This window comes from Strix aluco, chromosome 1 (genome assembly GCF_031877795.1).
Source record: "Strix aluco isolate bStrAlu1 chromosome 1, bStrAlu1.hap1, whole genome shotgun sequence".
In the NCBI taxonomy this organism is placed as follows: domain Eukaryota; kingdom Metazoa; phylum Chordata; class Aves; order Strigiformes; family Strigidae; genus Strix; species Strix aluco.
This window is the reverse complement of record NC_133931.1, coordinates 97,004,284-97,028,784: the sequence shown is the minus strand read 5'-3', so window position 1 is coordinate 97,028,784 and position 24,501 is coordinate 97,004,284. Positions and strand designations below refer to the sequence as shown.

At 49.3% G+C, this 24,501-nt stretch overlaps 1 protein-coding gene across 1 annotated transcript; it reads right to left on the bottom strand.

Moving 5' to 3' along the window:
• Positions 1–11,067: 11,067 nt before the first annotated feature.
• SMIM13 (small integral membrane protein 13) lies at positions 11,068–23,813 on the bottom strand. The gene is made up of 2 exons (XM_074828318.1): positions 23,336–23,813; positions 11,068–14,703 (listed from the first exon to the last, which is right to left on the bottom strand). The coding sequence occupies exons 1-2, from the start codon at positions 23,409–23,411 to the stop codon at positions 14,510–14,512; spliced, it is 270 nt and encodes an 89-aa protein (XP_074684419.1). The 5' UTR covers positions 23,412–23,813; the 3' UTR covers positions 11,068–14,509.
• Between the last annotated feature and the right edge of the window lie 688 nt (positions 23,814–24,501).

Here is a 24,501-nt window from a genome sequence, read left to right as displayed (position 1 = left end):
TGCTACGCCACAACAGTCTGAGGTGCCACAACCTGTTTCCACACCGCGTTGCCGTGCCACACACTTCTGAGGGCCACGCCTTGTTTCCCTCTCCCGTTGCCACGCCACGCCCTCCTGAGCTGCCACACCCTGTTTCCACGCACTGTTGCCGCGTCCCCCTGTCCTGGTGCCGCGCCACGCCCTTCGGAGGCGGCACGCCCTCTTTGCCCACCCTGTTGCCATGCCACGCCCTCCTGAGGTGTCACACCCTGTTTCCACGCACCGTTGCCGCGCCACGCCCTCCTGAGGTGCCACACCCTCTTTGCGCACCCCGTTGCCGTGCCATGCACTTCTGAGGTACCACGCTTTGTTTCCCTCTCCCGTTGCCACGCCACGCCCTTCGGAGGCGCCACACCCTGTTTCCACGCACCGTTGCCGCGTCCCCCTGTCCTGTTGCCGCGCCACGCCCTCCTGAGACGCCAGGCCCTGTTTCCCCGCACCGTTGCCGCGCCACGCCCTTCGGAGGTGCCACACCCTGTTTCCACGCACCGTTGCCGCGTCCCCCTGTCCTGTTGCCGTGCCACGCCCTTCTGCGACGCCAGGCCCTGTTTCCCCGTGCCACGCCCTTTGGAGGCGACACACCCTCTTTGCCCACCCCGTTGCTACGCCACGACAGTCTGCGCCGCCACGCCCTGTGTGCCTGTCCTGTTCCCGCACCACTCCCCTCTGAGCCTCCACACCCTGTTTCTTCTACGCCACAACAGTCTGAGGTGCCACACCCTCTTTCCACACCGCGTTGCCGTGCCACACACTTCTGAGGTGCCACGCCTTGTTTCCCTCTCCCGTTGCCACGCCACGCCCTCCTGAGGTGCCACACCCTGTTTCCCCGCACCGTTGCCGCGCCACGCCCTTCGGAGGCGCCACACCCTCTTTGTGCACCCCGATACCGTGCCACACACTTCTGAATTGCCACGCCTCGTCTCCCTCTCCCGTTGCCACGCCACGCCCTCCTGAGGTGCCATGCTGTTTTGCTGATCAGGGATATCAATTAAACTCAGACACCAGAGTGAAAAGAGCAGGCATATTTTACTAGAAATAACTAAATAATGTAACAGAATAATACAGAAAACATACAGAAAGAAAAGACAGAATAGTGCACTTAAACAAATAGGAAAATACAGGGTAATGCATCAAATCATTACTACTTGAGAGAGAGAGAGAATAGTGATTAAGAAAGATACATCACCACTTGCATACGTTACCATCATCCAGATCCGCAGTCGCTGGGGAGCCCCGGTTACAGCGAGGATTTGGAGAACCTTTCCCTGCAAGTGGGAAATCCTACGCGGTGCGTCCACCCGTAGGTGAGGCTTCCAAAGTCGCTGTGAGCGGGCCCAGCCTTATATACCTAAAAATCAGTAAGCCAGAATAGCTGACACCTTTGTTTTAAGCGGAAATGTCTGGTTTTCATCTCACGTTAGGTTCCCCCCAGAGCCTGGCCAGGGCTTAAGGGAGAAGCTAAGGGAGTTTCCCTGCTTATCTAGTTAATTTATGAGCAAGGTCACAAGGCCAGACAACTGTTTCTGTGGCCTTGTTATCTTGCTCACACATAAAGAAATATAAGGATACATTCAGGATAGACATGTTTTATGATGTTTAAACTACATCTTCTATGCATATTTCACTAATGACTACATGCGGAGTTAGCAGTTTCAGTTCAGGGCCTGTTGCTCAGGCTTCAGTATTCCCACCTTTTATATCAGAACAGTTGGTTTGCTATAACATAGTATAATACCTAATAGCACAATGGTTATCAGTTATAAAATGTACAGGATTCATCTATAGGTCAACTCTGGCTTGGGCTTATTGTCCAAGCCTTAGCACTTCACATGCCCTGTTTGCCAGCCCGCTGCCACGCCACGCCCTCCTGAGGTGCCACGCACTGTTTCCACACACCGTTGCCGCGTCCCCCCGTCCTGTTGCCGCGCCACGCCCTCCTGAGGTGGCACGCCCTCTTTGCCCACGCCGTTGCCGCGCTACGCCCTCCTGAGGTGCCACAACCTGTTTCCCTCTCCCGTTGCCACGCCACGCCCTCCTGAGGTGCCACACCCTCTTTGCGCACCCCGTTGCCGTGCCACGCACTTCTGAGGTGCCACGCCTCGTTTCCCTCTCCCGTTGCCACGCCACGCCCTGCTGAGGTGCCACACCCTGTTTCCACGCACCGTTGCCGCGTCCCCCTGTCCTGTTGCCGCGCCACGCCCTTCGGAGGTGCCACACCCTCTTTGCCCACCCCGTTGCCATGCAACGCACTTCTGAGGTGCCGCGCCTTGTTTCCCTCTCCCGTTGCCACGCCACGCCCTACTGAGGTGCCACACCCTGTTTCCCCGCCCCGTTGCCACGCCACGCCGTCCTGAGGTGCCACACCCTCTTTGCGCACCCCGTTGCCGCGCTACGCCCTCCTGAGGTGCCACGCCTTGTTTCCCTGTCCTGTTGCCGTGCCACGCCCTCCTGAGGTGCCATGCCCCGTTTGCCATCCCTGTTGCCGTGCCACGCCCTCCTGAGGTGCCACGCCTTGTTTCCCACTCCCGTTGCCGTGCCACGCCCTTCTGAGACGCCAGGCCCTGTTTCCCCGCACCATTGCCACACTACGCCCTTCGGAGGCGCCACACCCTCTTGTCCCACCCTGTTGCTACGCCACAACAGTCTGAGGTGCCACAACCTGTTTCCACACCGCGTTGCCGTGCCACACACTTCTGAGGGCCACGCCTTGTTTCCCTCTCCCGTTGCCACGCCACGCCCTCCTGAGCTGCCACACCCTGTTTCCACGCACTGTTGCCGCGTCCCCCTGTCCTGGTGCCGCGCCACGCGGTTCGGAGGCGGCACGCCCTCTTTGCCCACCCTGTTGCCATGCCACGCCCTCCTGAGGTGTCACACCCTGTTTCCACGCACCGTTGCCGCGCCACGCCCTCCTGAGCTGCCACACCCTCTTTGCGCACCCCGTTGCCGTGCCATGCACTTCTGAGGTGCCACGCTTTGTTTCCCTCTCCCGTTGCCACGCCACGCCCTTCGGAGGCGCCACACCCTGTTTCCACGCACCGTTGCCGCGTCCCCCTCTCCCGTTGCCACGCCACGCCCTTCGGAGGCGCCACACCCTGTTTCCACGCACCGTTGCCGCGCCACGCCCTCCTGAGGTGCCACACCCTCTTTGCGCACCCCGTTGCTGTGCCACGCACTTCTGAGGTGCCACGCCTCGTTTCCCTCTCCCCTTGCCACGCCACGCCCTTCGGAGGCGCCACACCCTGTTTCCACGCACCGTTGCCGCGTCCCCCTGTCCTGTTGCCGTGCCACGCCCTTCTGCGACGCCAGGCCGTTTCCCCGCACCGTTGCCGTGCCACGCCCTTTGGAGGCGACACGCCCTCTTTGCCCACCCCGTTGCCACACCACGCCCTTCTGAGGTGCCATGCCTCGTTTCCCTCTCCCGTTGCCACACCACGCCCTACTGAGGTGCCACACCCTGTTTCCCCGCCCCGTTGCCACGCCACGCCCTCCTGAGGTGCCACGCACTGTTTCCACACACCGTTGCCGCGTCCCCCTGTCCTGTTGCCGCGCCACACCCTCCTGAGGTGGCACGCCCTCTTTGCCCACGCCGTTGCCGCGACCCCTGGCCTGTTGCCGTGCCACGCCTTTCTGAGACGCCACGCCTCGTTTCCCTCTCCCGTTGCCACGCCATGCCCTCCTGAGGTGCCACACCCTGTTTCCACGCACCGCTGCCGCGCCACGCCCTTCGGAGGTGCCACACCCTGTTTCCACGCACCGTTGCCGCGTCCCCCTGTCCTGTTGCCGCGCCACGCCCTCCTGAGACGCCAGGCCCTGTTTCCCCGCACCGTTGCCGCGCCACGCCCTTCGGAGGCGCCACACCCTGTTTCCACGCACTGTTGCCGCGCCACGCCCTTCGGAGGTGCCACACCCTGTTTCCACGCACCGTTGCCGCGTCCCCCTGTCCTGTTGCCGCGCCACGCCCTCCTGAGACGCCAGGCCCTGTTTCCCCGCACCGTTGCCGTGCCACGCCCTTTGGAGGCGACACACCCTCTTTGCCCACCCCGTTGCTACGCCACGACAGTCTGCGCCGCCACGCCCTGTGTGCCTGTCCTGTTCCCGCACCACTCCCCTCTGAGCCTCCACACCCTGTTTCTTCTACGCCACAACAGTCTGAGGTGCCACACCCTCTTTCCACACCGCGTTGCCATGCCACACACTTCTGAGGTGCCACGCCTTGTTTCCCTCTCCCGTTGCCACGCCACGCCCTCCTGAGGTGCCATGCCCCGTTTGCCAGCCCTGTTGCCACACCACGCCCTCCTGAGGTGCCACACCCTGTTTCCACGCACCGTTGCCGCGCCACGCCCTTCAGAGGTGCCACACCCTGTTTCCACGCACTGTTGCCGCGTCCCCCTGTCCTGGTGCCGCGCCACGCCCTTCGGAGGCGGAACGCCCTCTTTGCCCACCCTGTTGCCATGCCACGCCCTCCTGAGGTGTCACACCCTGTTTCCACGCACCGTTGCCGCGCCACGCCCTCCTGAGGTGCCACACCCTCTTTGCGCACCCCGTTGCCGTGCCACGCACTTCTGAGGTGCCACGCCTTGTTTCCCTCTCCCGTTGCCACGCCACGCCCTCCTGAGGTGTCACACCCTGTTTCCACGCACCGTTGCCGCGCCACGCCCTTCTGAGACGCCAGGCCCTGTTTCCCCGCACCGTTGCCGTGCCACGCCCTTTGGAGGCGACACACCCTCTTTGCCCACCCCGTTGCTACGCCACGACAGTCTGCGCCGCCACGCCCTGTGTGCCTGTCCTGTTCCCGCACCACTCCCCTCTGAGCCTCCACACCCTGTTTCTTCTACGCCACAACAGTCTGAGGTGCCACACCCTCTTTCCACACCGCGTTGCCGTGCCACACACTTCTGAGGTGCCACGCCTTGTTTCCCTCTCCCGTTGCCACGCCACGCCCTCCTGAGCTGCCACACCCTGTTTCCACGCACCGTTGCCGTGTCCCCCTGTCCTGTTGCCGTGCCACGCCCTTCGGAGGTGCCAGGCCCTGTTTCCCCGCACCGTTGCCGCGCCACGCCCTTCGGAGGCGCCACACCCTCTTTGTGCACCCCGATACCGTGCCACACACTTCTGAGGTGCCACGCCTCATCTCCCTCTCCCGTTGCCACGCCACGCCCTCCTGAGGTGCCACACCCTGTTTCCACGCACCGTTGCTGCGTCCCCCTATCCTGTTGCCGTGCCACGGCCTCCTGAGGTGCCACGCCTTGTTTCCCTCTCCCGTTGCCGTGCCACGCCCCTCTGAGCCGCCACACCCTCTTTGCACACCCCGTTGCCGTGCCACACATTGCGGAGGTGCCACGCCTTGTTTCCCTCTCCCGTTGCCGCGCCACGCCCTTCTGAGACGCCAGGCCCTGTTTCCCCGCACCGTTGCCGCGCCACGCCCTTTGGAGGCGGCACGCCCTCTTTGCCCACCCTGTTGCTATGCCACAACAGTCTGAGGTGCCACACCCTCTTGGCCCACCCTGTTTCTACGCCACAACAGTCTGCGCCGCCACCCCCTGTGTGCCTGTCCTGTTGCCGCGCCACGCCCTCCTGAGACGCCAGGCCCTGTTTCCCCGCACCGTTGCCGCGCCACGCCCTTCGGAGGCGCCACACCCTGTTTCCACGCACTGTTGCCGCGCCACGCCCTTCGGAGGTGCCACACCCTGTTTCCACGCACCGTTGCCGCGTCCCCCTGTCCTGTTGCCGCGCCACGCCCTCCTGAGACGCCAGGCCCTGTTTCCCCGCACCGTTGCCGTGCCACGCCCTTTGGAGGCGACACACCCTCTTTGCCCACCCCGTTGCTACGCCACGACAGTCTGCGCCGCCACGCCCTGTGTGCCTGTCCTGTTCCCGCACCACTCCCCTCTGAGCCTCCACACCCTGTTTCTTCTACGCCACAACAGTCTGAGGTGCCACACCCTCTTTCCACACCGCGTTGCCATGCCACACACTTCTGAGGTGCCACGCCTTGTTTCCCTCTCCCGTTGCCACGCCACGCCCTCCTGAGGTGCCATGCCCCGTTTGCCAGCCCTGTTGCCACACCACGCCCTCCTGAGGTGCCACACCCTGTTTCCACGCACCGTTGCCGCGCCACGCCCTTCAGAGGTGCCACACCCTGTTTCCACGCACTGTTGCCGCGTCCCCCTGTCCTGGTGCCGCGCCACGCCCTTCGGAGGCGGAACGCCCTCTTTGCCCACCCTGTTGCCATGCCACGCCCTCCTGAGGTGTCACACCCTGTTTCCACGCACCGTTGCCGCGCCACGCCCTCCTGAGGTGCCACACCCTCTTTGCGCACCCCGTTGCCGTGCCACGCACTTCTGAGGTGCCACGCCTTGTTTCCCTCTCCCGTTGCCACGCCACGCCCTCCTGAGGTGTCACACCCTGTTTCCACGCACCGTTGCCGCGCCACGCCCTTCTGAGACGCCAGGCCCTGTTTCCCCGCACCGTTGCCGTGCCACGCCCTTTGGAGGCGACACACCCTCTTTGCCCACCCCGTTGCTACGCCACGACAGTCTGCGCCGCCACGCCCTGTGTGCCTGTCCTGTTCCCGCACCACTCCCCTCTGAGCCTCCACACCCTGTTTCTTCTACGCCACAACAGTCTGAGGTGCCACACCCTCTTTCCACACCGCGTTGCCGTGCCACACACTTCTGAGGTGCCACGCCTTGTTTCCCTCTCCCGTTGCCACGCCACGCCCTCCTGAGCTGCCACACCCTGTTTCCACGCACCGTTGCCGTGTCCCCCTGTCCTGTTGCCGTGCCACGCCCTTCGGAGGTGCCAGGCCCTGTTTCCCCGCACCGTTGCCGCGCCACGCCCTTCGGAGGCGCCACACCCTCTTTGTGCACCCCGATACCGTGCCACACACTTCTGAGGTGCCACGCCTCATCTCCCTCTCCCGTTGCCACGCCACGCCCTCCTGAGGTGCCACACCCTGTTTCCACGCACCGTTGCCGCGTCCCCCTATCCTGTTGCCGTGCCACGGCCTCCTGAGGTGCCACGCCTTGTTTCCCTCTCCCGTTGCCGTGCCACGCCCCTCTGAGCCGCCACACCCTCTTTGCGCACCCCGTTGCCGTGCCACACATTGCGGAGGTGCCACGCCTTGTTTCCCTCTCCCGTTGCCGCGCCACGCCCTTCTGAGACGCCAGGCCCTGTTTCCCCGCACCGTTGCCGCGCCACGCCCTTTGGAGGCGGCACGCCCTCTTTGCCCACCCTGTTGCTATGCCACAACAGTCTGAGGTGCCACACCCTCTTGGCCCACCCTGTTTCTACGCCAGAACAGTCTGCGCCGCCACCCCCTGTGTGCCTGTCCTGTTGCCGCACCACGCCCTTCTGAGCTGCCACACCCTCTTTGCCCACCCCGTTGCCATGCCACGCACTTCTGAGCTGCCACGCCTTGTTTCCCTCTCCCGTTGCCGTGCCATGCCCTGCTGAGGTGCCACGCCCTGTTTGCCTGCCCCATTGCCATGCCACACCGTTCGGAGGCGACACACCCTCTTTGCCCATGCTGTTGCTACACCACGCCCTTCTGAGGCGCCACGGCCTGTTTGCCCGCCCCATTGCCATGGCGCGCCCTTTATGAGGTGCCACACCCTCTTTGCCCGCCCCATTGCGGCACCACGGCCCTCTGAGGCGCCACGCCCTTCTGAAGTGCCATGCCCTGTTTCCCTCTCCCGTTGCCATGCCACGCCCTTCTGAGGTGCCACACCCTGTTTACCCATCCCGTTACTAATTAGGCATGCCCCCTGGACCAGAGGAGGGATGAGCATCTTCCCACATGGCAGTTGTACCTGTGCCTGCTGTTTGCGAACATGACCCCACCCCACTGGCACCAGAGTCTCTCAGACCAGTTCCATTCCTCAAAAGGTAAAGGTCGAGTTGTGCCAGGACCAGAAGCCACAGCAGATGCAGTGCCATCCAGCCATGAGACTAAGATGGCTTTAGGGCAATGAAGCTGGTGAAGGGTTTGGAGCACGTCTTACGAGGAGCAGCTGAGGGAACTGGGGTTGTTTAGTCTGGAGAAGAGGAGGCTGAGGGGAGACCTCATCGCCCTCTACAACTGCCTGAAAGGAGGTTGCAGAGAGCTGGGGATGAGCCTCTTTAACCAAGTAACAAGCGGTAAGACAAGAGGTAATGGCCTCAAGTTGTGCCAGGGAAGGTTTAGACTAGACATTAGGAAGCATTTCTTTACAGAACGGGTTGTTGGGCGTTGGAATGGGCTGCCCAGGGAGGTGGTGGAGTCCCCATCCCTAGAGGTGTTTAAAAGTAGGGTTGACATAGCACTGAGGGATATGGTGTAGTTGGGAACTGTCAGTGTTATGTTAATGGTTGGACTGGATGATCTTCAAGGTCTTTTCCAACCTAGATGATTCTGCAATTCTGTGGTTATCAGCACTGGAGAACACAACCATTGCTGCAGACCTGGTGTGCTGGAGGTAACCACCTCTTAGAGGTGCCTGTTTGTGCCTGGCAGGCACTAGCACCCTGCACCAACCTTGGCCCTCTCACAACTGCCCAGATCCCCAGGCAGCATCTCCTCTTTCTTCTAGGGCGTTCTCAAAGCAGGGTCTTGCAGAACTTGAAGGTAGCAACTCTTTATGTTCTTAAAAGCTAAAACTGCTCATGTTGGAAACAAGTGGTTCGTGAAAGACATATTTTGATGCATTCCATCATGGCAAGGATGTTGCCTGACATTTTTAAGCACAGAAAAGGCTAACAGCTGATCAGCTGGTATTACAGGTCTAATTAGAGACACAGGAACTGCAATTAACTCAAAATAAGCAAGAAGTTCTCAGAAAGACAGAAGGCTCCTGATTAGGTCCTTAAGTAAGGAGGAACAGGGCACTGTGCTAGGAGTTCAAGACTTGACTGTAATGAGAATTCAGTGTTAACATAGCCCCAGTGGTTCAACCTAGCACACAGCAGCAGCAAAACTTGCTTCAAGCCAGAGCTTGCGTTATTTGTGAACAAACACATTTGCCGACAGGAGGCTTTTGACTCCCCATACAAGATGTTAAAACACTCTAGCACAGAGGAGAGAAAATGGGTACGTCATACAGCAAGCTATCCTCCTCTGCAGCAGTTCTGAAGACACAGGTTACCCATACCTTCTAATTTCAAAACTCCGCAGTCATCTGTGTTGAAGGCTGGAAGTTTTAACAGGGTGGAAGTCAGCTGCATGAATTGTACAGCACACACAGACCCAGGTGTGAGGGATTCACAGGTAACCCACTCTGAGGCCACAGCTCCCTGATACATGACACCTTCTTACCCTTCTGAGTTCAAGTACACTGCCAGCACTCAGGAGTCCCTGCGGCAGTACACACAACACCTGCTAGCAGAGGGAGGTACACCACAAACGGGCTGTGTGCAATACTTCAACAATGACCCTACAGTGACCACAGTATGGCCCTATCCCACCCTCCCCCAGGTATCAGGGCCAAAGTTAGAGGAACATTTGTATTTTTCCACTTTCCCTTATGGACGCTCAAAAGCCCAGTGAATAGAAATGCAGGGGAAAAAAAGGTCAAGATGAATTTCATCTCAGTGTCCCCATTTGTAAAAACCAGGATGTTCACCTTGGCTTGAGTTCCACTGATGAGAAGTCTCCCTGCTTTAAGAGACCTCTCCCCCAGTTTCCAGTAGCTGTGCCTCCTCCAAAGCTGACTACAGCCCAAGAGCTCTGACATTAGCACTGGTGAGTTCTGTTCACTCCACAATGCTGCTCTGTCCATCCCCAGCTCCATCGTGCCCTTCCTTTTGCCTGAAGCCAAGTCCAACATCACCCCATGTCAACACAAGCCCTAGACCAGTCTCACACGTGCAGTCTGCGAAGCAGTGTGAAAGTCTCCATTCTATTGAGCTTTCAGAGATAACACTTTATTGATTACAAACACCCACAGGGATAAGAGGGATTTTCAGAACATAGGAGCTTCCAATCTACATGAAGATTACAGCTAATATACACGTTTTAAAGGTTTAATATAAAACCCAGCATATTCACACTGCCAACTTCCAGTCTAATCCCCATTAAAAAAAAAATCTTCATACGTTACCCGAGCAAGATGAAACCCTGTGTTTTACAAAGCTTGTGTTTTTTAATTGCGTAGGATCATGGTGACTGTCAGGAGACCCCTGACAGCACACAAGTGCCCATGGGGAAGGGGCAGTATCAGTTCAAACAGCCTTTGGCAAAACTTTGGGCAGAGCAGAGTTGTACAACAGAACCTTTATTCATTCTGCTGGAACAGCCCAAGAAGCATTTCCTAGGATCAGTACCAAAGTAGAAAAGCAAGCATGTGCTTTACAAGCACCTGACACCAGCATCCCCCTAAACATCCCCCCCCCCCACCCCCAAACAACTTCGAGGTCAAAAGACCCAAGTGCTCAAGTTACATAATGCCATGGCATCTTACTGTACTTCGGTAGTAGCTAGCTTTTATAACTGATAAGAGTAGGACAATAGCAAAACAGCTCATTTGCCCAAGATTAAAGAGATTTTATCTGTGGGCTTTTTTTTTTTCCCCAAATCTTCTTTTAATCTCTTATTCAACAATAAGGATTTATGCATTTTACTTAACAGAAGCAATCAGGGATTAAGCATGTTCTCATTCCTTTCTATACATTTTCATCTCCAAAAGAACTTCCTGCTTTACCAACACAGTTACTTTTAGAAAAACTAAAAAGTCTACAACAAGCCTAAAAAGTATCAAGAACAAAGGAGGGAGAAGGTGGTTTGATTTTTGTGGGTTGTTTGGGTTTCTTTAATTGCTAAAATGAAAGTACAACTTTCAAGGATAATGCAGACAAGACAGACCACCTTTAATAACAACTGCTCTAAAAAAAAAATGCACTAACCTGCCCTTTAAAAATCGAAGCCATCTGTAGGTATTACACCAGCTAGAATGTGACTTTTGACAAGTTTTCTTTCGTAGCATTGCACACTCAAACAAGAAGTCTTACTCTACAGACAAAATCCCATTCAAAAAAGGTCAGAAAACCACTGGGTCAAATACTCATATCAAGTCTGGTTACTTTATTTTTCATCTGTGCAGTCAGTTAAAAGAACAGTTAATGATGAAAACAGACAACCACAGAAGCTTTAGGTACAGTATCGTAACACTGAAGAAGCAAATGTCCACATGGAACACATTCTTTATGCTGGTCATCTCCAAACAAAACAGAAGTACATACACAGGTCTAGTACAGTGTAAAACCTGATATTAAGCAGCAAATTGCTCACAAATTGTAGCACAGTATATGGCATTTACTGCAAACAGCTACAGTAGCAGTGCTTAGTGGATGAGCTGCATAGAATTAGCCTCATGGGCAAACATTAAATCACCATGATAACAACCTCAGTCGCTCCCTAACAGGTCTGAATTATGCAATTCAGCATGAACAAAATTGTTTACACCACTCAAATTGTAGCAATAACTTTTGTATTTTTTCCACCGGTCTACACCGTGTTTGTTCCAGCCTTCATTGCAGTAACTGTTTCAATTAACTGTCACATACAACATAGGTAATTACTGCTTATTCAAAGTTACACAGCCCCTGCAAAGAAGTGATATGACTATATGTAAAATAAGAACTCAAAATACATTCAAGAGGATGGCTGCAACCATAAGGCAATAAACAGTTTTAAAAATAGATCCCACTAAACAAAACAAGACCAACCATGTAACCTGTTGCATTCATAAGATTTCAGACTTGAATGGGTCAAATCAAAGTTAAGTGCTTACCCACCAGTAACATTTCAGAAGTACACTAGTAAAAATATTCAGAGACATGAGTATATTGGACTGCCAGCAATCACAACCCAGGTCTTATCACAAGTATGCTTTCACACAAAAGCTTTGCTTTTACAGGTTTACATGAAGTGTCCTGTACAAAAATTCTACTACAGATTCCTTCAGGAAAAATTATGCATTGACAGAAGACGTCAGCATTCCAAGATTCTTCCAAACTGTATAATATAAACCTTTGGCCTGCTACTAATAAGACCATTGAAGTTATACACTAGGCAGACAGCATTATTGGCAGCTATGTCACAGCGACATTAAAAAATAGCATCAACTGTTTAAAAAAAGAGACTGAAAATAACTTTGGGGAGTGAAATGTACACCTACATACAGCAAGGAAGGGAGAAGGAAGTTGTTTGGCTAGAGCAGATGAGCTACCCACATGTTCCATGTCCATCTTATTGCATATTTGATCAGTGTCAGCATTCAAACCCACATGGATTTTTCCTTCATTATCTTGCTACAGAGTCTTGATTCTTGCACCTTTAGAGCTACCCTGACTAGCTATGTATATTGCTGTAACTTCACATTTCTTCACAGCTACTAGAAGCAGAGACTGAGTTAACTGTTACTTAATCTCAGCCAGGGATACTGCAAGCATCAGCCTTTTGCCATCTTCTGTGCACTAAAGTCTAGGTAAAAGTGAAGTGCAGTGGAGTGTCAATATCCTACATTGGTACAAAAAAAAAATCTCTATTTGTAAGCCTATATTAGCAAAGCTCAAGATGCTAAAGATGCTTCATAAGAAAACTGTACCAGTACTTGGTTAGCATTGCTGAACTGAAAGTCACACCACGTGACAAGACATACAGACACAAGAATATTGTGACATTGAGTTGTGCAAGGCAAAAAACTGAAAGCAGCAGGGAATAGAATCTGATTGCTTTTGCTCAGTTTGAGTAACTGAGACTTTTACTAATTAAAAACCCAAATCATCATTATGCATTCCCTAATGAAAGAGGAATAGAGGAAGGAGACTATCAATATTTCTACATGTGTTTAAAGGATATGTGCATAGCACTGCCCAACCATGCTTGAACATGTAACCCTGTAATAAAAAGCATGCTTATACATACATGCCAGTGTTAGACTCCAAAGGAAGGTCAGGGCTGATCTTATGTATTTTAATACTGAAACATCCAAATCGTTTCATGAAGTGAATGCTCTCATTAGCTTTTAAACAGTATTCACAGATGACAAATCAAAAAATAAAGGCACTAGAAGAGTGCTCTTTTCCCAGATGTAGGCCTACTTGATGAAAATGCTAAGTGTTACTGCTTTTAGCCATATAATTGAATCAAACCACAAGTTCGGAAGTCAAGGTTTAAACTTCTTAACAGCTAAGAGTACAAGACCAATTCTGTAGTCCTGTTCTAAGTTTTTATACAGGGAACAATGATCCAAACACCACCAACATATCCAAGCTTTGAGAGAAAAGTGAAGCTGCTCATAACAAGACCTGTTGGTACTTCTCTCTCATACACACAGAGGTGGTACATACATGTTCCTCCTCTTTCCAAAGATCTCATGCATCAGTCTTCAGAGTTGCTAAAGAGAAGTGGAGCTCTTTGTTCTGAAGTGCAATGTCAAAATAGCTGTATAACTCATTCTCAAAGAAAACAGAAGCAACTGCTTATTACTGGTAAAAATCAGTAAGTCCTCCAGCAAACATGAGGTACCAAATTCATTGCTATAACACTATCAAAGTGTTACAGTGATGTCTACCAAATTGGTCAGAATGCCTTAACTGGTTCCAGGAAAGAAGTTATGTCAGGTACCATAAACCTGATGCAAAGGTGTACAAAGTGAACTCGAGAAGTGCTTAGTATCCAAAAAACCAAAGATGACACTTCAGAATACTAACCAGTGAGTACATAACCCAGGCACTTTCCCCTCTCCAACATAAGTTGGACTTAGAGTAAAAGGTTCAGGAAAAACATACAGAAACCTAGCAGGACTGTAACCTGTAACCCTTCTTATGCCAAAACCAAGAAAACAGGTCTTACCACCCGATTCCTTTTTTTTTTTGCCTTTTAAAGGAGATAATAAAAACCTCCAAATCATATGCATCCAATATTGATTTTTCATATTTCATTTATACTTTATATATATATGTAAGAACATAACTAAAATCTCACTTTAGAATACTTTCTAAAGCAGGATATTCTTTCAACCATTTTTCAAGTTCACATGCATTCTCAAGGTGAAGAAAAAATATATATTCATATATAGCTAAGGAAATAAAACTCAATTTTACTATATGTAGTTAGTGCTGTAAAGAAAAAAATAATTTAGAAGCCATTTCAAGTCTGAAATGTTTACTATATTCAGACTAATGCAAAGGCTAAGCCTATGGTCCAGGACCTGTTTTTATTCTGTGTGCAGAGATTGGAGCTACAGCAGGTCAGCATTTTTCTGATGGAGATTTCTCTCCACCCCCCCTTTCTTCCAGTATTCTATGACTTGCTGCTGAAGCCCTCCCTGAACCTCTACCAAAGTAGCATACATTGGTAGTTCAGAAGTAAAGGTCCACAGGTATTAATATTAGCTCTTAAAGTCAGTTTTTCAGTAAGATCAAACCACTGAACACCACAGTGCAGAGGTGCTTAACCATTCATAGCTAGTCAGAAGTTCAGCGGAGTACTTTAAGTTGTGTCTTCTGTAGGTGCCCTTCGCTGACGAGCAGATTTCTGTCTACCTCTCTGAGGGGAGGGTGGAGTCTCCTGTTCAGCTTCAGTCTCTGAAGGCTCGTTGTCTCCCTGTTGGGACCCCGTATCGCCTATTAATTCTCTCAGGAATTTGAATTTAGACAAAAACAATTGCCAGACCACGTACCAGCCTGCAGGAGAAAGAAAAAAGGTACTGCTTAGTTACTTCACACAAATCAATAGTCAGTTTTCAGGCAAAGTATACCAGAAAAGTGAGAAAGTTTGATCAGCTTCCATCCTCTAATTGCCACCACAACACATGCACTCCTTTCTACAGTCCTATAAATATTAATTTGATGATAAAGTTTGTCCTCATCCAGAAGCAAACTTTTATACTCCAGGCAAGGAACCTACACATTCTGAGTTGTACTGCCACAGCAAGCAGTAGGTGGGTGATCACCATTGCCCAGATGAAGGTCTTGACTGTCAGGAGAAAAGGAATTTCTGTGGTTATACCTAAAACAAGGACTCAGGGTTCATTACACAGGCACTGTAAAAAAGTACTACTAAAGCTTCTACCCTCACTCAAACACATCATTCTGAAAATCAGCTGCATTACATAATCACTATTAATCACACTTATGGAGATCTTGAAATTAATACCATGTTTTATAATAAATCCTATTTTGAAATGCACAAGGTCTGCCTTATGTTCACTAAGAGACCACATGCCCCAAATTCAAGGTGCTCCCTCACCATGCCCAAATCCCATTAACAGTAAAATTAACAATCTCTGGTCTATTTATGTTCTGCTCCACTACTAAAATGCTCTGTGTCCCAAAACTATGCAACTAAAGAGTTGAGATGGTCACATTTCAAGAACCTCTACTGGAAAATATTTAAGATCCAGCTCCTCCTCTCTTCTGTGTTTCTATAACAGGTAGCCAAGGAATCTAAGAAAGCAGATATAAATATATCTATACCTAAACCAAATTCTTCCTTTTAAAAGGTCTCCCATATCTAAGCATTCAGGTCAAGAGAGACTGGAGTTTTACCCAGTTGAGAACTAGCGATAACCCTTTCCCTCTATCTAACCAGTCAAGTTTCATCAATCAGAGAACAGGAACATAACCTCTCTGTGAAATTACACACTTAAGTGGCATAAAATTTAAACAGCTATTTGAAAACATACGCTATATGAGCATCATTTGCGACACCAAAAATTATCTGCCTTGCATAGAGCTATAAATTAATACTCCCATTCTCTGGTCAGAAGGTCTTGCTAGCTGTTCAAGCCTATACTGCTGACCAATGCAAATATTAAGAGCCCTATTTCACAGAGCTAGGGAAACCTGTCCTCCCAATTACACAGCTGTCAGCAGAAACAGACTTCTGAGTGTGGACAATAGGGGAAGGGGAGGAAAGATTAATAAGTGGCATTTGTGTAACCACAGCACCACTATTCTCCTTCCTCTTCTGTAATCAGAGTCATGCCAATACGAGCAGGCCATTGCCTAAGATGAAACAAGATCCCATCTCCCTCCTGGAATACTTTTTTGTATCCTGCAGACTTTTAATTTCCACAACTTGTCTGCTGCTGAGAAGAGCTGGAGGAAAGCTTTTATATGACAACCTTTATGATCTAAATTAATTCCTAAAGCCTACACCAAGCACTTTCTTTTCCATTAATACCCAAACCTTCAAATGACTTGTAATTAAATTGAATCTGATGTCCCACAAATGTATTAAATCCCCCTACACCTAGAAAATAACCTCAATAGCAGAGATGTGGATTTGGCTTTTTTTTTTCCTCAGATGTAGAAGTAAAAATTGAAGTAGCAACTTTTTGAAAGTTGTTTCCATTGAGGGGCATTGCAGGTCTCTGGGACCTTCAATGCTTTGTGCATTCTGAAGACCATAAATTAATCCATTCTTCTCATGGGTCTAAACACTGTTAGAAGTAATCAAATTTCCAAAAGCTATACTCATTTCTAATTCATGTGGGAAGGAAAATGCATAAAATATTCCAAGTGAACATAGGACACTTGCAAGAAAGTGAGACCTAAGCAGAGTATTACCAGCCATTTAAAAATGTCTTCAATGTCCCAATTTGTTGACAGAGACAAAATTTGAGACATGAGACTTAGTGCACAAAAAGCATGTGGTACCTTCAACTAAATCCACTTAAGCACATGGCGGGGTGGGGGGTGGGGTGTATGTGTGTGTGGGGGGGGTATTTGTTTGGGTTTGTTTTTTTTATTTGGTTGCTTAAAATCCTACCTAAAACACCTGTAAAGTGAGTTACTGTGAAACAGACACATTACTTCCAGAGAACACCACCGAGCAGGGAGAAAGAGCCAAAAACATCCAGGGCCTTCCCAAGGGCACTTTAGAGAAGCATGACTTGAATATATTTGGTATAAATAAATAACCCATTAAGGGAGGTATTTTAACATAGGCTAGATAAAGTGGACCACATACTTCCTCTATCACTGCTAACAGGCCACTTAACACACAGAATTACTACTGGTGGGAGGAGGGGCAGAAATACTAAAGAACATTCAGTCAATTCTCAGACATTCTCGAGAAAAGCAGAATTTTTTCCATGCTTTGAGTTAGAGCACAGTGGTCTGAGTATCCAAAATACCAAGTACCATAAACAGACTTTAGAGCTCTTCAGCTCAAGACTACAAACAAGACACTGTAAATAATCAGCCAACAAGACTGGTTATAGTCGACAACCAACCAGACCAATGATAATAGCCAGGTGAAACAAACCACAATGCAGTGCATTGAAAAGAAAGTTACAACAGGGTTAGCCAACAATAACAGCAGGAGGGCAAGGAGGCTGGAAAACTAGAGCTTTAAAACCTCACAAGATCTCCCAGCCTGTACCAGAGACATTCAGGTATAAGGTAATCAAAGTAGAAAGATTTCTTTCTTTCACTTGCTCTAGTTACAGTGCCAGCTGGGATGGAAAGTTGAAAAAAAAAAACAACCAACCCCCAAATACACACACTTATGGGAATCAAGACTGCCTCTTCAGCTGAGACTCCCTGTTGCCTCACTGTTACTAAACAAGTAAGAATTTTCTTGGAAATAACCAGACTATTAAATGACAAGTTATTCTGGGTAAGAGGAACACTCTCCAGCAAGAATATCAACTAAATACACCATTAAACAAAACCACACACGCAGACAAAGCCTGGAGGCAGATTCACGGTTCTGAATTACTTCTGAAATCAGAAGGTAACACATATTCTATTAATTTCTCAGCCTCTTTAGAGCATTGCAAAATGGTAACACCCAACATCATGCTATACTAAAGAATTCTGAGTTACATAATAGTGTATTTTTAAAAAGAAAATAATTGTAAAGTAATTTAAAATACACAGAAAAAAGGAAAACGGGAATTTCCTTGCATTCTTGTCTTTACGTTGCTCAGTTTAGCTTTGCAGCTCTTTTGCTGTAGAGCTCTTCCCGGACAGGTAACTGACACCACCAGTTTGCATCTCAATTCCTTACACTTTGTTCAGGTAAGCGGCTCTCAAAGAAGTCCTGCTGGTTTAACGTTGCCACACACAGAATCCTTGATTTGAATCAGTCTTCCAGTGCTTGCTTTGTTTTCTTTGGCCATTTGATTTACTCTCTCAGATAATCCTTGGCATGACTGAACCTGTGGCAGTCAAACAGCATATCCACAACACATCTTCAGCGAGCAAGTGGTGATTACATGCAGACTATAATATATAATATTTCTACATTAACTGGTGAAAAACATTGCCTCTCAAAGAAGCCAGATCCATCATCACAACACAAAGCAGGAGCTCCAGCTCTTGGTGTAGCAGATACCTCAATCCAAACAGAGTCAGGAAATCTTGTCTACCACAACAGACACGATTTTGCCTTTAGGCAAAATTGCAGCTCCCAGCCTGGCAGAGTTTAGTACTCACTAAGAGCTGGGAGCCACTGTCTCACTTAAAATACCAGTCAGGTGCTGTCCAAAGACATTTAAGCCACATTTGGCACTGTGCCATCAACCCCTCTTATAAATCATGATGTTTGTGTTTGAATCTGTGAAGATGGGACCATGAGTCAAAGCCTCTTTTACTGACTCCTACATAGAAATGTATTATCAGAATGTTGAACAGATTTTATGATTTGACTATGCTTCATTAAAGCTACCTTTTCTGTTACTTCCCACACCAGCTCTTAGCTCTTTCTAACGGGGGAAAGAAAGTTATCTGACTACAACATTATTCACCTTCAAAAGGTGAGGGGTCCACGTATTTCATTCACCTTATACTGGCTTGCATGCAAAAGTTAACAGACTGTTTTCTTTACTGGAGCACATTTTCCTCTTCCATTTCAATCAGGAAGAGCAATCAAATCAAAAAACCCTGGGCTAATATGGAGTGCTGGGGTAAAGCAACCTGATTTTTCTTATGTGAAATACAAATAACCAAGAAAGGAAGGTGATGTGGTAATGGCACAAGGCAGAGTCTGAAGATCTGGCATCTATTTCTGACCCTACTATGGACTTCCTGTGCTGTCTTGCAAGATCATTTTACCTCTGTGTCCCTACTGATTTGAAAAATAGGATGCTATTGCTCCAGCACATGAAGACTAATTTAGAACTAGGGTTTCACCAAGGTGAATGTTGCCTGTATTCAAATGCTCAAGCGTCCATCACAGAAAATCTTAAGCAGCTATAGCTCAAAAGTAGTAGCACAGAGCTCTAAATGCTAACCTGAGATTTGAGAGAACAGGGTTCCACTCTGAGCTCTGCATCAGATGTCTTCTGGGACTACAGACAAGTCACTTGAATGCTGTGCCTTTTAAAATACGTAGATAATATACTGCCCTAGTGGATAGCTTTTCTATGGAGAAGATCAGACTGAAGGAAGCACACGCTACTCTGATACTGGAGTAACAGCAGACATCAGGTGAGACTGTGCTTGGTTCTGCAGCTCCTTAAACCTGGTCCTATTTAACACAACACACTACCACATGCTGCTCCCTGACTGGTTACAAGGAAACACACTCTCTTCCCATCTCCCATTTGTAAGTTTCAAAACTCAGCTTCAAATCAAAGGGTATTTTCTGTTTATTCCTGCTTTAATCAAGCACAACTTTGCTATCTTTTGAAGTATTTTACAAGATTCACTCATTTAAGATAGTTACAAAACTGTTTAAACAAAGCATTAAAGAAAAGTTATTCAGGTAGAATTTAGGACTCAAATGTTTTCCCATCTGCAAGTTTATTCAAGACTTGTGAAGCAAACCACACATTTTTTCAGCACTTTGAGTTACATGATTTTTGTTTTAAGGTCATGTCTCTCAAACCACATCTCATTAGCCTCTCTTGCCAAATGAGAGGAATGCTTCCACCTGTTCCACTGAAGGTACTTTTGCAATTTCACATGGCTCCATGCATGGCTACATTGGGAAAACAGAGGTAAGCAGTACTAAGAGTTCAGCTTGGCTGGTATTTTATCTTATCCTATATACTTGACTATGCATGAGTTCCTCCTATCTACAGAGGAACATGGAATACACAAAACCAGCAATGAGACTGCCAGAGAGAAACCAAAGAAAGAAGATCATAAAAGGTGGGAATAAAAAAAAAAGGTGGTAAGCAAGTTACCTTACTCCCACTTTTAAAAGAGCAACTGAAAAAATGCTGTATTTACAGTCCCTCAATGGTTTCTATGTCAGATGTGATCAGTTTACAAATAGAGATGTTGCTAGCTGCAAGCCTTCTGTGCTCCCTAACAAATTCAGATTAACACTGAAAGTAGCAGTTGCAAGCATCCAGAAGTGTTTAGAAAGAAATCAGGTCATTTATCCAAAGTACATTTACAAACATAAATTCCAAATTCAGGCATAAATATTTGCTTTTCACACAGCTGAAGAACTGGTCCAAATAACTTCTGACAGTTTGTGCTTTTAATTTTGTCTTTTCACTTTAGAAAAATGACAAAATTACCCCCCCCCCCATTATTTAAGTTTTGATAGCACTTATCACATCATATTTGTGATAAACAGCAGAAATCCACATGATCCTAGGATGTCTCCTGGACATTTAAGTCTATTGTTCTCTGCAAGCATTCACACCATGAGTCCTTTAAGCCACTCAAAATCCAGGTTACAGCTCTTTAGGCTCTTGACCCTGTAAGTCTTCTTCGTAAGGCTGTTTCAATATGTCTCATCAGATGGCTGTAAAATATTCTTATGATCAGATCAAGCTTACTCAAGATTATATCCAGCCATTCTTGTGTCACGTTTGCCCATTAATTTGTATGTCTCACTGGCTGGCATTTACTCATATCCCGTCACACACAGCACTCCGGTTCCCTGGGAGTCTAACAGGCTGTAAAGAATAAAGAAACTGGTAGGCAAGAAGGTGGGTAAGAAACTGCCTATCACTGGCACAGATAAGGAATTGTAAGTAGCTTGTACTCAGTTTTTTCTAGTATTGGTCTTGACACTGTTTTCGTTGACTATTTTCCATTAATAATCATGGCACAAGAGCTAGATGTGTACCAATATTAATTAAGAAATGCTGTATGATGGAAAAAATCATTACCAAAACTGTAAGTCATTATCAAATCCTACTAAATCATTTTTAACAGTGTGACAGTTCAAATTCCTCCCCTCCCTCCCCCCTTTCATCAGCTTCCCACTTTCAGTACTTTTGAAGTCTCTGTGACTTTTAGCAATAATTTTATAATCTCCGATACTGTTGAAAGTAAAATATAATGAAGGATTTAAAGCAAAATATTAATTGAATCCAAGTTGAATGTACAATATGGAACTCCAAACTGCTAAGTATTTATAAGCCACTTAATTTATTATTTTGTTCTCTAAGCAAGATCTAAGAGAGATGTTAGCAGGCAATGATAGAGATCCTTAGCATTTCAAGATCCTTAACATTTCAATTCCATTTGTCACATACAAAAGCAGGAAGGCCTGGAGAAAAATAATCCTCTATTGATTTTGAACAGCATGTTGCAAAATCATTTTAACCTTTCAGCAAGAGAGTAAGCACAGATATCATATACATACTCTGAAGATATGAAAACCCTAACAAGTACCACGTTTTATCTTCTAAAAGATAAAAAGTGACCAGACAATGAGCATATAGAAACTTGAATAAATATCCACTTAGGTCACCGTTTAAGTCTGTAACAATGGACAGTACAGGATGCACATGGAAAAGAGCAGAAGGCCAGGGAAAGTGTACAAGGTGCACCCTCACACCCTCGCAGGCCCAGTTATCTGTATTTCAGAAGTTTCCTTACCCAAGTATTAGTACTATAGCTTAAAGATGTTGACCTTTCTTCCATGAACTTTAAATAAGTTTCAGCATCCAAAATATTCTTTGTTAATGAACTTGCAATTTATTTCCCCACTGTGTAAAAGAAAGTTTTTTCTTTTAAGCCTGTTGCTTGATCATTTAACCTTATGTTCTCCAATTCCTCTGTGATGATGAAATTTCACAACCAGTCCCAGTTCACCTCTTTCATTCTACTCAGTTTTATAACCATCACCCTCCCTCCAGTCATCTGTTTTCCAGGCTAGACAGACCTAACCTATTTAGAGTTTTTTCATGCAGAAATTATTACATAGCTCTCATCATCCTACCTTTTTAAAAAGATTTTTTAAAAAGAAGGTAATACATTTTAACAAGAAAATACACTGAAACACAGGCACATGTTTGAGTCCTGTAGCAACATAATGACATTTTCTATTTTATTTTAAACTTTTAATGTTTGATGTGCCTATTTGCTTGCTATAAAGCATTAAACAGGTATTTTGGAGAAATGCTTGCAGTTACTTCAGCTAATCCTTTCTTTGGGATACTAACAGCTCAGTTTGAAGCCATTATATTTCCCCACATAAATTATGCATACATACATTTTGCACTTCTTATGTGCATTACTCCATACACGTTAAGACTGGATTTCACCTCCCGTTTTACTATCCAGTCCCTTGATATTGCAAGATCTTTTCACAATGCTTTGCCGTTTTGACCACAGTTAATTTTCTAAAAGTACTAAATCTCAGCTGACTCTCCACTTTGTTCCCTTGGTTTTCACAAGTCACTTATAAGCCCACCTAGCATTTGCTTTTTATCTCACAAGCCTTCCACCACAGGCTATATAGCATAGTTTGAGTTTGGTGGTGGTGTTTTTTGGGGTGGTTTTTTCAGAGCTCTAAATTCAGCATATTGATCACAACACCCACATGCACTACACTGCTGATTCCTTCCAAGAACTCCAACAGACCTGCAAGTCGTGCCTCCCATTGAAATAACCCTTCTTTCCACACTAAAAAAAAGAAAAAGTCAGGTCTTGGATCCAAATAAGAAAAAACCTCCTAAGAGCTGCTCTCCATCTATTCTAACAAGCAGATGTCAAAAGCTGACTGGTACCAGTAGGAAATTTACTTCTTCCATTCACTGGCATTTCAGACCCATGTAAAAGCTGCACAGAGTGACTGTTCAGTAGGCTGTTCAGTAAAAAAACTGTCAGTTTCAGATTAGTCACCGAATTAAGCTCTGGAAGCATTTCAAGTCTCAAAATCATTTGGAAACAAAGAGAAGGGGGCGCTGTGAACCACACACCCCACGGCATGATGCCCTTTCGTTTCCTTCAGTCAATCTGAGCAAAGGGTAACCACCAGAGACTGAGAAACCCGGGGCGGGGGAGGGGGGGAAGGGGGGAAACACACGGGCGACACACCAGCACTGCACACCGAAGCCAGGCCGGCCCTCCCGCATCCCCTCGCCCCCAGCCGAGGAGAGCGGGCGGGACTCACCGCACAGCATGAAGAGCAGCACGCAGGCCAGGGTGGCCACGATCACCAGCAAGGTCAGCCCGATGCTCTGCCACATGGCGCCGGCCGCCTCACCCCCGCCGGCGGCAGCAGCAGCGGGGACCCGTCCCCGAAGCCGTCTCCCCGCCGCTTGGCCGGGCTGGGCCAAGCCCCACCGCCGGCCGTCAGGGCCCGCTCAGCTCTGCGGGAGGGGCGCCGGGGGCCCGGCCGGCTCTTCGGCGGGTCACCCCGCAGCGGGCCGCCTCCGGCGCCGCGGGGCTGAGGCGAGGGCAGAGGCCCGCCAGCGGCTACGGGGAGGAGGCCGCGCCCCGCATCGCTGCCCGCTGCCCCCGGGGAAAGGAGGGGACAGCTCCGTGGCCCAGCCGGGAGGGCGAAGGGAGCCGAGCGGACCCGGGCCGGGCCGGCGGCGGCACCGACCCCCTCCGCTCCCGCCGCTTAACAGCCCGGCGTGAAGAGCGGCGGCGGGGCGGGGGGGGGCGGGCCCTCGAGCGCGACGGCGGTGACGCGAGCGGCGCGCGGTGCACGCTGGGAGCTGTGGTCCGCCACCCGCCCCAGCGGCTGCAGCGGGTGGGCGCCCCGCCCCCCAGTCCCGGCGTGCCCCGCGCCGCGCCCTCGCGCTGGCCCCGTCCCCGCCTCGGGGGAGGCTCCTGAGAGGCGGGCCCGGCCCCCGCCCGCCCCGGCAGCGGCAGAGCTCCCTCAGCGGGGCGACAGCGCTGGCCGGAGGGCGAGGGGGGCCGGGGGCTTCCCGGCCGGGGCCACGGCCTGGAACGGCCGTGTGAGGCAGCCGGTGTGGTAACACGCAGGTGCGGCAACACGCAGGTGCGGCCGAGGCTGAAGCCCTGCGCAGAGCTGAAAGTCTGTGGAACAGATCGCTGCCCGTGCAGTGATTTACATTTCGTAAGGATGGGGCAACCTCATCTCCAGTTCCTCCTTCTTCTCCCCTGTCACCGCTGCCCGCGCTTCCCCCATTCGGTCGGCATGGGGACAGCGGGGCGACCTGGCCTCAGCCAGGGCGGTGTTTCTACATCCGTGCCACCCCAGTGTGGTTCAAATTCCACATGGCCTTGGCTCTTGCCCTCTGTTGACATTGTAGCGATACATCAAAGCTGGTCTTTCCCACTGAAGAGAAATCTGAGGAAATAATACCT

What these genes read in the sequence shown, in the direction of transcription:
- SMIM13 (XM_074828318.1), bottom strand. Translation starts at nt 23,411, where the DNA reads ATGTGGCAGAGCATCGGGCTGACCTTGCTGGTGATCGTGGCCACCCTG. An exon ending in GCTGCTCTTCATGCTGTGCG is followed by an intron (nt 14,704 to 23,335) that starts GTGAGTCCCGCC and finishes TTTCTCCTGCAG; the next exon opens with GCTGGTACGTGGTCTGGCAA.